The 13,098-nt window shown below is 42.8% G+C and overlaps 1 protein-coding gene across 2 annotated transcripts in view; it reads left to right on the top strand.

Annotated features, from left to right (window-relative positions):
• Positions 1 to 13,098, top strand: part of ADAMTS3 (ADAM metallopeptidase with thrombospondin type 1 motif 3) — a 107,853-nt gene that overhangs the window by 31,052 nt on the left and 63,703 nt on the right. For both annotated transcript variants that reach the window (XM_088521957.1, XM_088521956.1), the window contains exon 4: positions 979 to 1,135. In XM_088521957.1, coding sequence (XP_088378083.1) covers positions 979 to 1,135 — 157 coding nt within the window. The remainder of the gene's footprint in view (positions 1 to 978; positions 1,136 to 13,098) is intronic.

Genomic DNA, 13,098 nt, shown 5'->3' with positions numbered 1-13,098 from the left:
AACATGCAGAGGGACTTGTTAATTCCCAGTCTAATGATGAGCGGTAGCCACATGAAAAACTGATTTGTGCTGCTAACTTGAGTTATTCCAGTCAAAAATGCCAGTTATTTCTGATGCTCATGTAAAGAAAACAAAGGGAAAATGTAGTATTTATATTTGTATAGTTTAGCTAATATTTGAAGAAATATGTTAGCTGAAGAGATGACTAAATGTATGAAAACAATTGGAACAGGGAAAGCTTGTGATGAAATACTGTTTGGGATTTTTTTGATTGGATGTTTTGATTAGAATACTATTTCTTAAACTCTGTCATAGATTTTCATAATTTTGTCTCCTGGGCATAAATCATCTGTTGAATACAAGACTAGTAGCATCCATTTGTTCCCAGGGAAGATCTGTTTAGGGAGGTCGTACATGAGTTGTAGTAGGCATCAGGACAGATATGCCCCTGCTGTAGCCTTTTTTCAGGAGGAAGATACCAGGAGAAAGGGTTTTAAAGAACTGTCAACAGCTGCATAGTTACGGGAGTGAACAGTGCATCTCTGTTTAAATGTGAAACCACACAGCTTCTGCTGGTTTTAATGAAATAAAAGGAAAGGCCTGAGCATGTAGGTGGTTCCGAATGGAACATGGTACCTGTTAGAGATCTGCAGAACCCTGCATTAAGCAGAGCTCAGCATGCCACCCTTAGAGCGTACAAATGGCAAACTCCTCTGTGACTTGGCTCTTGGTTGTGCTTTTTCATGATCTTAATGCCTTTGAACTTAATTTGAGCCCAGATAAAAATCCTCAGAAGGCAGAAGGATAGCCTACCTGGCCAGAGGTCTGCATAAAAGAAATTCAGTGCTCAATTTAACTTATAGTACAGTAATATGCTGTTTATACTTCACCGCTGTGATGTTTATTTGTTGTTAAAGCATGAGGACAGGTATGTAGACTCCTGATGTATTTGTATGCTTTCTCTCTTTTCCTCACCAGGCTGGAATGATAAGAACTGATGAAGATGAATACTTCATTGAGCCTTTGGAAAGAGGAAAGCAAATGGATGAGGAAAAGGGAAGAATTCACATGGTGTATAGGCGAGCAGCTGTAGCGCAGCCTTCCACTGATGCGCTGCCCGATGTCCACACTGAAGGTAAGGTACCTGGGCATGCTGGGTTACAAGTCTGTTCCAGATGTGTCTGCCCTGTACTAGCTTTTGAAAGAGGCAATTTTGACTGAGCTGTTTGAAAAATAAAATGTGTAAATGTTTTGCTGAAATAAGTCGAGTCATAAGCACAGTTTCTCTGCTGAGAGCAGCATTTGTGCATGTGTCCATGTGTCTGGTAGAACAGAACTTAGCCATGTGGGGTTTTATTTTTGGTTTTTTTTTATTATTATTGTTCATTGCACAGGAAACTTTAGTGTTTTGACTTTATTGGTTGTGTGGTGAATTAAAGAGCAGCTCCATCTCTTTCACTGTTTGGTATTTTCTTTTTGACATCTCTCAGCTTCTCGAAATCCTGTTTGTGCTTTCTTGCATTTTCTTGTTTTCACATGTGCTTGCGCTTTTAAGGGTTTGAAGAGGATTGGATAGACTAGAACATGAACAACTTGGATTTAGATACAAGTATTAGAGAGGAGGAAGTACTCCCTGACTGCCAGTCCTCATGGACTTGGCTTGTTTGGTGTGGTTTGGGAGTTGTTTTCTCTGAAAAGGTATGTAGGAAGTGAGAGCTATTTCAGATAGCTTGAGCTTTGATTAGTTTTTCAGATTTGTCTGCTTCAGTGAGTTAAGTATTTCGTTGCTCTGGCTTCCTTCACGTGCTCACAGATGGTTCTCAAGGGACAGCCCTGAGCTGTATCTTGCACAACTCCGGAAGAAATACAGCTTTTAGTTTAAAGTGTATATGAGGGGAGAGGGGTATTTGTGCCTACTAGTTGAGTACCAGACCTTACAGGAAGCATCTGAACTCTGTATAATGTTTCCAGGAGTGCTGGGCAAACTCTTCACTGCCATCAAGGAATTGCCACTAGAGTAAACAATGTCATGTAGGGTATTTTTTGTCTTTCATTTATTTGAATCCTGCCACAACTTTGGTTTTGCTAATAAATTCCCTTTCTGTGAGCTGATGTAGAACATCTGGGGAATGTGGCCTGCATATCCCTATCTGTGCCTCTGGGTTAGAACAAACCTGCAAGTCTATTAAAGTCTGTCTTTACAGCAGATGTCTAACATCCTTTCAATGAAGACTATACCTGTAAAAACTCCCTTGGTTATCATGTGGCTCATTTTCAGCCTAAAAATGGTCAGAGAGCTTCTGAAGAACGTGAGCATGAGACCTTTAACTCCCTTGGTCATTCAGTGAGATGAAGTTACCTGGCTGATTCTCCTTCCTGGTTTCTTTCTGCGGGAAGTGGTTCTTCTGTTGTTAGCCACCTTTCATAGTTATTGACTGCACCTGGTTACTGACTATGCCCCATTGGGCAAAGCCAGTTCCTACTGCAGTTGCAAAGCGGCCATTAGCGCTGCCTGCGCTGCTGCCCTTCTACCTGGGCTGAGAGGAGGGACAGAACGACAGGAAGCCGTAATTCCTTAATCCGTACGGCTCCAAGGGACATGTTATGATTCCGTCAATATCATGCCCAAAGAGCCTGAAGCATTGCACATTTTCACAGGAACTCTCTCTAATTTACTTTTGACAATTCATAGCTTTTAAACCAATTTAAGTTCAGATATTATGACACTGAAAACAGCAATGGTCGAGCAGCTTATCAAATATGTTTGCGTTGAAATCCTTCCTGGTCTTCTGTGCCTCAGTCCTGCATGTCCAGTGCTCTGACCAGAGGCAGAAATGCAGAGTCCAGTCTGCTAGTGCTTGAGAACGTCAGATGTCAGCCACGTCTGCAGCTAATGCAGACGAGTCTGAGGTTTTAGTAATGAAGTGAGATGGCTTAACAAATTAGACATTCAGATAATATTTCTTTTAGTCATTGTTGTCAATGAGCTGGGAAGCATGGTGTGTAATTCCTCCACCATAACGAAACAGGATGCACTGCACTGTGTTCTCTGTGCAGGAAGGCACAGTTTGGTCGGGTACTACTATCTGAAACACTTGCAACTCCAGCTATGCAAAGGAAGCTTTCAGTCTGATGGGATGTCTGGTATTCCTGGAGTATTTTATAATGTGTGGGAAATTGTTGGACGTTGTTTCAAACTGCTCATCAGGTAGAATAGGAATTCTAAGTTGAGGAAATTGTGAACTTAAGATCAAGATGTTAGCAGTGATCACAACATAGGGCAGCTTTTATTAGTTCATGTGCTGTTTACTTGTGGAAACAGATGTGCACTTGTGATACAGCTACTTCTCTCTTCCATTTTCCTTTATTGGAAAGTTTTTTGGAGTAGATTAAAGTTGAAATGAGCTTTCTAATAAAGATGTACACCGTATATCTCAAAAGGTTTCTGCAGAAGTCATTCAAGATACTGTGAGTGGGAACCTTCCCACTTTCACACCAATAAAACCTTATATCTGCAGCAGCATCCTGTGCTGGTTCGTATTTGTGGTATCCATGACTCTTTGTAGCCTCTTCAGGGAATGATGGTGCCTGGTGTGCACCACAGTGCTTTCTTCATCATTTGCTTTGTGTAGAGAGTCGTTTCCTGAAGAGCATGAAACACCCAGGACATTTGATGGGAACTCCTGCCTCCTTTATTTGATGAATGCTGTGGGATTACAAAGCTGTTAGCATTTCTGGGTAGGGCTTGGCTTCCCCTTACCACCGCCTCTCTGTGCTGCAGGAGGAGCACAGGGAACTCGCTGTCTTCCCGTGCTGAGGGACTCCCTGCGTCCTGCCCGCTCAGCACGAGGGAAGGCCTTGCAAAATAGGCGGTTCTGCAGAAGGTGGGAAGAGGGGCGAACACCAAAGCAAGGAACTCCTTGAGCGAAGTGATCAGATAGCATGGGCTTCTCGTGTATGACTTTTCACAACTCCTGAGTGTGTCCTCTGCCAGCCCTGCGTGTACCTAGAGCTGTGGGGGAAGCGTGGCCGGCTGCTCCAGGGATATTCATGCTTCTTGGAGGAGTGGGAGCTGCCTCCTCTGGTGGGAGCTCTGTGGCGGTTAATGGAAATGCTCTCCGTGGTTTTCCCGTGTGAATCTGAAGAGTCCCCATGGCAAATCCATTATAAGCAGATTTTTATTTATTAGGCAAATTGTCAGTGATTGGTCCAGCTCTGAGTTGCCATAATTGACAGTGTAATTAAAGAGGTCAAGGCACTTGAGGGGGAGTGAGTCAGAGCTGCACACTGAGCGTTTTGACATGCCCTTTACTCACCTAAAGTTAATGATATTAGGCAGATGGCATCTCTTATCCTTATGCCTGCAGTAGCTGGGACAGCATATTTACTCTTACTACAGTAATGTTTAGAAGGTACTTGCAAGACAGTATGGGGGAAGTGTTTTCGTTAGGTTGTTTTTTATGTAATTAACACCATTTTTAAGGTAATGCATTTTAGGCATACCCCCTTTTTTTTTTTTTTTTCCTGCTTTGGTGGATGAGATTCATTGCCAATTTTTGGTCTGTCTCTTACCTTCTTTCCTTGTTCTCCAGCTTATAACAAGAGGACAAGACAGGGATTGTCACTGTGGAGAGGATACAGTTTAGGCTGGAGCAGCAGTTCAGCGCAGGAATCTGTTGGACTTTTATTCTGAATCATCTGCTGGAGAATCTGCTTGTTCTCCAGGGCAAGTGTAGGAAGCTTAGAGATTTGCAGCTGCTAAGGTGCTAAAAGTGAACACTTGTGTTCAGCTGTTCCCTTTGTATGCAGTGGGGCTGGGCCCTGGGCAAGGCCTCCACGTCTCCGTGCACTCCCTGGTGTCAGGCTTGAGCCTCACCTACCATATGGCGGGCGAGCTCCCTTTGTTGTTCCATGCTTATAAAATGCCCCATCTGCCTCTGCCTTTGCTCGGCGAGACGAGAGAAATGTGGATAATTTGCCCATATTTTGGCATATTAGTGGCAGCAGTGATTCTTTGGGTCGTACCAATAATCTACATGCAAATTCAAAGGTTTTTGTTGTGCTGTGTTTCTCAACATCTGATCTTTGCTCTAGGAATGTGAGGCAATGCCGTGTCTTTCAGCACCAGTATGTTCCGACTAGTTCATGAGATTGGTTAAAAAAAAACCCACAAACCTGGTTCTTGCTGTCTGTGTTGCACTGGGCCTGTTTGCTGCGCGGAAGTGCTGGGCTTGACCGGCTCTTTTCGGGCAGCTGAAGCTCTTCCTTTTCTGTGGGCCGGTAGCAAATGCCTTCTCTGGAATCCCACAGCCCCTCAGAGCCTGTTAAAGAGAGCAGGCATCAATAAATACGGCATCGATAAATGTCACTTGGATTTCTCTGCTCGTAATGTAAGGGTTGTGATTACTGTTTCTTGCAAAGATCGCGATCAGATAGGAGTTGCATAGAGAAGTGTGTGAAAGCTGGTCTGCTCCTAATGCTTAGTGCAATCATGGCCTGGAACTGGGATTGTTATTCAGTGCATGAAAATAGACACATTGTCCTGATCTTTGTCTTAATTTGAGAAAAATATTTAAAATGCTTATTTCTGCTCCAAGGGAGGTGAAATCAGCCATCGTGAACCCGAGTGCAGAGTATGAATTAACAAGTATGTGCTTACAGTGAGCGCCAGGTAGTTCAGACAGATTGCCAAAACCCCATGGGACCCTCTCACTAGGCTAAGCAGGACTAGAGAGAAACATGCCAATATTTCAATTTCTCAGAAATTTCTAGCTAAAGGGGAGAGCTTGTTTTAGGTGTTGGAGGAGAGAGACATTCCAGAAAGGCATTTACCAATGGAGGGGATTAACAGCCCAGCTATCTTTAGCTTTAGAAAAGGTGATAGATGAACAGACGGAGGAGGTTTTAGTTCCACAGCCTCCGGCAGTATGAAGAAGGGGGTACTCTTGTTTTGAGCTGTAATGGGCTGCCATGTTTAACCCAACAGAGTTATTGCTAGGTTGAAACGAGAATAGCGCTGTGCTCTTACCTCTTAGCATTGTAGATGTCTGGTGTTATATCACGGAAGTGATTTATGCAAGTGATGTATATTTGAAACAGCGGAGAAGATGCGTGAATGGCTGTTCCGTGTGGCCTGGCATCTCCTGCTAATGCCCCCATGCTGTGGGGCAGCAGCTCGCAGCACAGGACCGCAGCTGGGTGGCTGGAGACAGTCTTTGTGTCACCATGCGACTCCCTGCTTCTCACAGCCACCAAGCTAGGAAAAGAAAAAAAAGGAAAAAAAAAAAAAAGAAGAAGAAGAAAATAAGGTATAAGGCTGTCATGTTAAAAGATTATTTAAATACATCTTAAAGATTTTAATACAAAAATAGCTTTTCAGTTAGGAATGCAAAAAAAGTGCTTTCTGGACAACCCTAAGTTGGGAGGCTTTGGAAGAGTGGTAACAACATCATTCTACCTGGATTGGGGGAAAAAATGCATCTTCCTCGTTAACAAAAGGAGAAACGTGGCCGAGATGCACAGTCATTAACCATGTTCCTTGCAGGCGTTCATGGAGCGGTAGAAACGGGCAGAGTATTGCGGAGCTTAGGATCAGGCGTGCGCCCAGGAGGCCTTCTTTGCAAGTTGGTCTCAATGAGGCTCTGGAATAAATAAAATACCAAGTGGTATATCAAATCTACATTTTCTCAGAAAAGTAAAAGCCTGATCCAAGTTCAAGTCCCTTGGAGTTGGTGAGAAGACTCAGACTGACGTCAGTAAGCTGATGAGGCAGGTTTTGGATCATATTCCGCTCTAGCTGGTCACAAAGGGTTTGATTTATCTTTCCTTAAGTCCATTCATTTATATTTTTTTCCATGCACTTTCTTTACATACAATATAATGATAAAACCCAACCTTTAGCTTGAATGTCACACAGCATGTTTACACACTCAAAGTTTTTCTGTCTTTTCTTCTTGTCATCATAGTCCTTTTTAAAAAAATGACAACCTATTCAGCCAGAGGGCTCTTCAGATTAAAGTGTTTTTGTAATTACTTCCTAGCAGTGGGAAACAGGGAATGGCAGCCTTTATCTCCCAGCTTCCTTTCAGAATTCTCATTTTCCCTCAAGACCCAAAGTGCTTGTGTGGCTGGTGCAGTTGCCATGGCACTGGGTCTGAGAGTCTTTGTCCCAGGTGGGAAACATGTAGGAGGAAAAAAATAATTTGGGAATTGCTCCTGGTTGCCGGGGAATGGAAGCCTGGAATAGGAGGTACAAGAATGGGAAGAGTATTGCCTGCCTCGGCACCCCTCAGCCCTGTCCTGGGCATGCGTGTCTCCTGAGGCAGTTGGCGTGCCCGTCTTGGTTCTTTCTCAGCAGAATTTCTCATGACCTGGGTTCTTGTGGAGGCCAGTTTAGATACTGCACGAGTTTATGCAGCTGTAAGAGTCAGGAAGATGGAGCTGGATTCTGTGTTGACTTAGGACAGCACATTTTGCAATGTGCTCCACTGCAGCATATGCACTTTGATATTAATTGTATTGGTGACAATATCCCATATATGTTCTTGACTGAAGACATTGTGTCTCTTTATGCAGAATTGCTAGATTCTGCCTTTGCTTATAAATAAATATTTTTTATACAGAAGTTCTTTGAACATTAATTTGTTGGATGTCCTTTTTTTTCTTTCTTTTCAAATATCAGCTTACTTACAGGAAAGGAAGGTAGCCAACAATATACTTTTTCAAATAGAAACAACACAACGTGGTACAGAGGAAAATGAGTATTGGTGATGGATATATTCACAGGACATGGGTAAAAAAGAGAAAGGATCTAAGGAGGAGGAGAAGTGGGAGGAAATATAATGCCAAAAGCATTAAGCACCTCTAGAAATGGAAGCAGATGAGTAATATCTCTAACTGCAATGGAATTATATCCCTCTGCAAGGGTGTGAGTGGGTGTGTGTGCAGTGTGGACAGAAGCGTGCTTTCAGCTCGGTTAGGTGTGACCTGAGCTAGATTTATCTCACTTCCTTGGGTACCAGTGTCCATGCAACTGTGGAGTCAAGTGCTTGCTGCAAAGTATACCCAAGAAGCTGGGTACTTTCCACCCAGAATGATTCAAGTAAACATGGCCCAAGGTATGTGTCCTCCATGTGCCTCTGCGTGGAGGTGCAGACCTCCTGTGATTAAACTGCAGACCTGTTTTATTTACCCTCAGAGTTCACAGCTGTTCTCAAGTGGAATGTGACGTTCAGCTTGTATTTAGAAAGTATTTAGGAAGTGTCTTTCTAACATTTCCTAATCTTCCCTCCCCACTTTTTGTTTTTCTTTTAATGAAATCTGTCCTCGTATATACATGGGTGGACTGTATCACTTGGGTATGGACTTCGGTGAGTGCGATGTTTGCTGTGTTCCAAAGAAGCAGGCTCTGTGCGTTTCCCCTGATGTGCTGGGGAGTACATTTTAGCACTTGGTTGCCAGTGGTTAGGGATAAATGCCAGTGTCTTCAGGCCAGCAGTTTTTTTAGACGCAGCTTCAAAAACAGTAGAAACAGCCCACGTCTTCCTTATACGAACACTGAAAGTTTGTGACATGAATGGAGAGCAGCTGAGGTCGCTGTGTAGAGTGTGGGTTAGATGGTGTCTTCTGAGATGTTTCCTAGTTCCTTTTCTGCACTTGTCTAGTTGGCCCTAACAGCTCAACACCTCCTGGAATCAAAGCACAGTAGCTTAGAGCGGTCAGGACTTGAATATCTCCAAGGATAGAAATCCTGTGCCAATTCTGGGCTCATGTTCCAGAGTTTACCTACCTTTACTGTGATTTTTTTTTTCCCCACTATCTAATTGGAATTTCCCTTGCTCTAACTTGTGTCCATTACCTCTCATCCGATACCAAATTTTCACGCAGAAATTATCACTGTGTCCAGGACTTAGGCCACAAGGCATGTGGTTATTTCCTGACACATTCACCATCCAGTCTCAGCTTTTCAAAATCGATTTAATAATTACTATACATTAAAAACTGAGTTCATCTGTGGGAAGCACTTGCAAGATCAAAACATGTTAGACACAAGAGCTGAGAAGTGTTTGTAAGCAGTAGCAGGAAAATGGGATCTGCCTATAATCACACAAGACGCTGGTGGCAAAGTGAGGAATAGAACCATGTTTGCTAAAATGATTATCCCTCATTTCAAACAGATTTATCAGAGGTATTGAAATTATATCCCAGGTTCCTTCAAGAAAGCATGTTAGTGAAATGGGCTACCTTGAAGCTGCTGCACATGCTCGTCGACAGAGAGGAATGAGGCTGAGGATCAGACGTATGCAGAGCTTGGAAAAAGTGCCCTACCTTGGCCACCAGATAAATAGATAAATAAATAAATAAATAAATGCAACTTCTCTGCTTTTTGCTGTGTTAACTTTATCTTATTTGCCCTGAAATGCATATGAGTAAAGGAAAACCCAGACTTTGTAGGTCAAGAAAAGCTTTTAAATGGAAGAAAGAAGCATCTGCAGCAGCGGATCAAAAGGTACTGGAGAGGGGCTTGCAGGGTAAGTCTGTGTGTCAGGGAGGTTCTGCTTGCCTCCCTGCCATGGGAGTAGGGACATCCATCTGTTTAAGTTGTCTTCAGTTCTTGGCAATAACAAGGGAAAATTATTCTTAAATAAGACCAAGGATAAAGGCATGATTCCCACCACAGACGCCCAAAGCCAGAGTAGTAAAATGCAGAGAAAACCGTAAGAGGGGAAAATTGAAGGAAAAAAAAAAAAAAAAAAAAGAGTTCAGGACATGCAACTGCAGCCATTAGAAAGTTTGTACAGCTTTTCACCAAAAAACCTCATGCCCTCGAATTGTATAGGAAGAAGTAAAAATGTGAGGAACAGTGATGATGAGGGAGAGCAGAGATAATAAAATATTTTATAAGCAGCCTCTGCCTTTCATAGGGAGAGTATTTGTTTTAGAAGTTATATCCAAAGCAATGGCAAGGTCAGGACCCTCCACTGACAGCACCCTCCCGGTGTGTTTCTTTTGTGTTTCCCGTATAGTGACAGTCTGTCCCATGGGACTGACTTTTGTCTGCAGTAGCTTCGCTGCATATGTTGCTCTTTTCCTCTGATAGCGAACACTAGCCATGGTTTCATGCCTCTCCTCAGCACAACTAAAGGTGTTCGAGTGTTATGTGTTGTTTCTGAGTAGCTAGCTTAGATTTTTGAAGAGAAAGCACTAGAGATGATGCCTTTCAGGACAGTTTTACTCCCAGTGTGAGATTCATAATGCCAGCTAACAACATAGATAAAAAGTCAGTAACTCTTGCCAGGTTTGTCTCTCTGCTGCCAGTTTCCTTCCTAGTGTTTGAGGGTGAGAGGCGAGTGAGAGCCTGGGTACCTTTCATTCAGATTCTGTCTTCATGATGGTCCTTTGAACTGAATTTTGAAAGAGAGAAGTGTCCACCACTTAACCTTCTCTGAGAGCCTGGCAGAGCTGCTTTCCCATTGCAACTCCTAGTACTTTATTACTGCTCTCAAAAATACATAGAATTTTATTTTAGGTATTCAGTGTAAAGCCCCAAAATGATTAGTTGCAAATTACTGTTTTCTGGAAATGAGTATATATTAGAGAGGCTCAGAAATGTAGTCTGAGCTTGCCGTGTTGTATGAGACACAAGAGGGGATGCGAAATGCCTCAAGATGTGATCGCTCTGTCCCACGCTGGCAGTTTGGGTTACCTGACTTTCCTTGCATAGATGCATGCAAGGAAGAGCAAATGCCTGTTTTGTAATAGAGAGGAAGCCTTGAAGGGAAGGATAATATAATATTCACAGGTGAACCGTAATTCTGAAAAGTGCTCGACTGCATTGCGGAACTGAGACCCTGAGTCCTCATTAGAAGTAGCTCTTTTCCATTGCCTTGTGTAAGATAGATGCATATGAGATAGTTAAAAATGCTTTGAAGTTGGCTGGGTAACGTGTCAGTGAGAGTAAAGGAACAAGGGTCAGGTTATCCAGTGGTGCCTCAAGGAATGATTCATTCTGTGACCTCAGGGCACCCATCTGACCTTTCTGAGCCCAACTTAACCGCTAGCTGTAAAACTGGATCAAAAGCAGGACCTTGCTCAACCCCCAAGTATATGTAGCAGGACAACCCTTGTCTGAGAAAACACTAATTGGAAGCAGAAAAGCTGTCTTCTCAAGCTGCATTTATGTGCATTAGAGGTCAGGAACATGAGGAAATGAATCTTCCTGCAGCTTGTGGGGGCTGATTCTTGTTCGTGGGTTTTACATGGGCATCATACAAATTTAATATTGAAATGGGAGCTCATGAAAGCACTGAGACATGCTGTTTCACTAAAAGATCCCTTTTTTTGTTGGTGTTTTTAGCTCTTTAACCTAAATATATATCTTATAGGAAAAATATTGAAAACAAAGTTTGTTTGACAACATGAAATTAATTTTCTCTTGCATATCATAAACCAGGTATGACTGTAAAATATCCAGAAATTTTCAAAAATATGGACTGAAGTTTGCCTAAATTTGCTTAGGTTTGCATGCTTAACTGGTGTTTCTAAACTTGGTGTTTCTAAAACCTTTCTAAAAATATGCTGAATAACAAAGCTATGAAAACCAGGTACCTTGCAGTTAAAAAAAAGTAGGGAGAAAGAACACACCCCAAATTCATCAGTTGCATGGGAAAAATCCAGCAGACAGAGCACTAGAGTGAAAATTGAAAAGAAAACTCGTGTTGGCTGTACGTTGAGCCATTTGGCTACTTGCAGAGGCTGTCTGGTAAGTGGTGCGTGTTTTGCCTCTGCAAGCTACATATGCGGTTCTTCTGTAGTATCTCTTGCTGTGCTCTGTTTCCTCAAGATGTCCCTGGACGCTCCAGTCAGTTCTTTTAATATTCTTTATAGATGACAAGTAACAGTGAATTTAGCTTGTTTGTCTTAGGTGGCATGAGGCACTATTGGGCAACTGAACCTGGTAGGAGCCTATGGAAATGACTAATGTGAGAACACCATCTTTGCAGCTAGTTTTGCTCCCAGCAGGCTGAGTTTCTTCACATCCATTTCTTGGTTACAGAAGTGCATAAATCCTTCCAAAATGCAATAGTAAAACACCACAGCATAACAGCATGACCCAGCTGTTGTTTGCTATGAAAACAGTGATTTTTTTGCCAGAACGTCTTGCCTAGTAATTCTTTTGAGTATTCTAATAACATGAGCTAAGATCGTCAAGATAGTTAGGATTCTGGAGGTTATTAAAAGACACCCAAGCCTGAGGTCTGCAATATGAGTTGGAAGAGAGAGAACTGCTATCTAAGAGAAAACAGCTTCTCCAGCAGTAGCGGCAGAGAGAGGCTGACCTGTGGGAAATCTGTGTTAGACTATGTCAATGATTGTGTGGTTTTGGGGGAAAAAAAAAACAATAGTGAGCAAAGAAGGGGTTTGGTGGCTTGTGCCTTTAGGAATAGCTGAGGAAAGCTCTTCGTTTCTGCTTTCCATATGACTGGTAGGACCTTCTGAGAACAGTAGTCTGAAGACATCTCTGAGAGAGATGCATGTAACATCTCTTGATGTGTCTCCTCCTGGTTCGATTTATCCTTTGGAGTCTTAATAAGCAGGCTGCTTCATCTGCAAAATCAGTGTGATGTACATGGCGGAGAGCAAATTTAATCCCAGAAGAGGAGAAAGTAGCTAAATGACTCATAAAGGTAGAGTTAACACTGATTTTCCAACTTTGCCATCTTCTCTGTCTTTCTGTAATTTAGGGAAAAGCAATTGTGTGTGACTCGCCATGTAGTCCAGTTCAGAGTCGTTTTCAAATACTTGCTTGTGTTGGGCTGATGATGTGATGCATAGGTAAAAACTTCTCCTTTTGCTGCTAATGGCAAGAGATTGTGCACTGGGTGTTGCCCCCAGTCTTGCCACAGAAAGGGCAAGATTCCTTCTCCCATGTTTCTGCATGGGCTCCATACCTGTGGCGTGCGGCGTATCTGCAGCCGCCAGCAGATTCACATGCAATTGCATAGAGGGGGGAGGCAGTGGTGGGATGGGGATACAAACTCTCCTCAGTGCTTAGGTAAGTGGGCCAGAGCAAGGGAGAAGGAGAAGCTATAGGGACTG

The sequence above is a fragment of the Tinamus guttatus genome, unplaced genomic scaffold (genome assembly GCF_059628265.1).
Source record: "Tinamus guttatus ecotype Peru unplaced genomic scaffold, ASM5962826v1 Tinamus_guttatus_pri_ptg000140l, whole genome shotgun sequence".
Taxonomy (NCBI): Eukaryota; Metazoa; Chordata; class Aves; order Tinamiformes; family Tinamidae; genus Tinamus; species Tinamus guttatus.
This window is presented reverse-complemented; position numbering and strand designations above follow the sequence as displayed.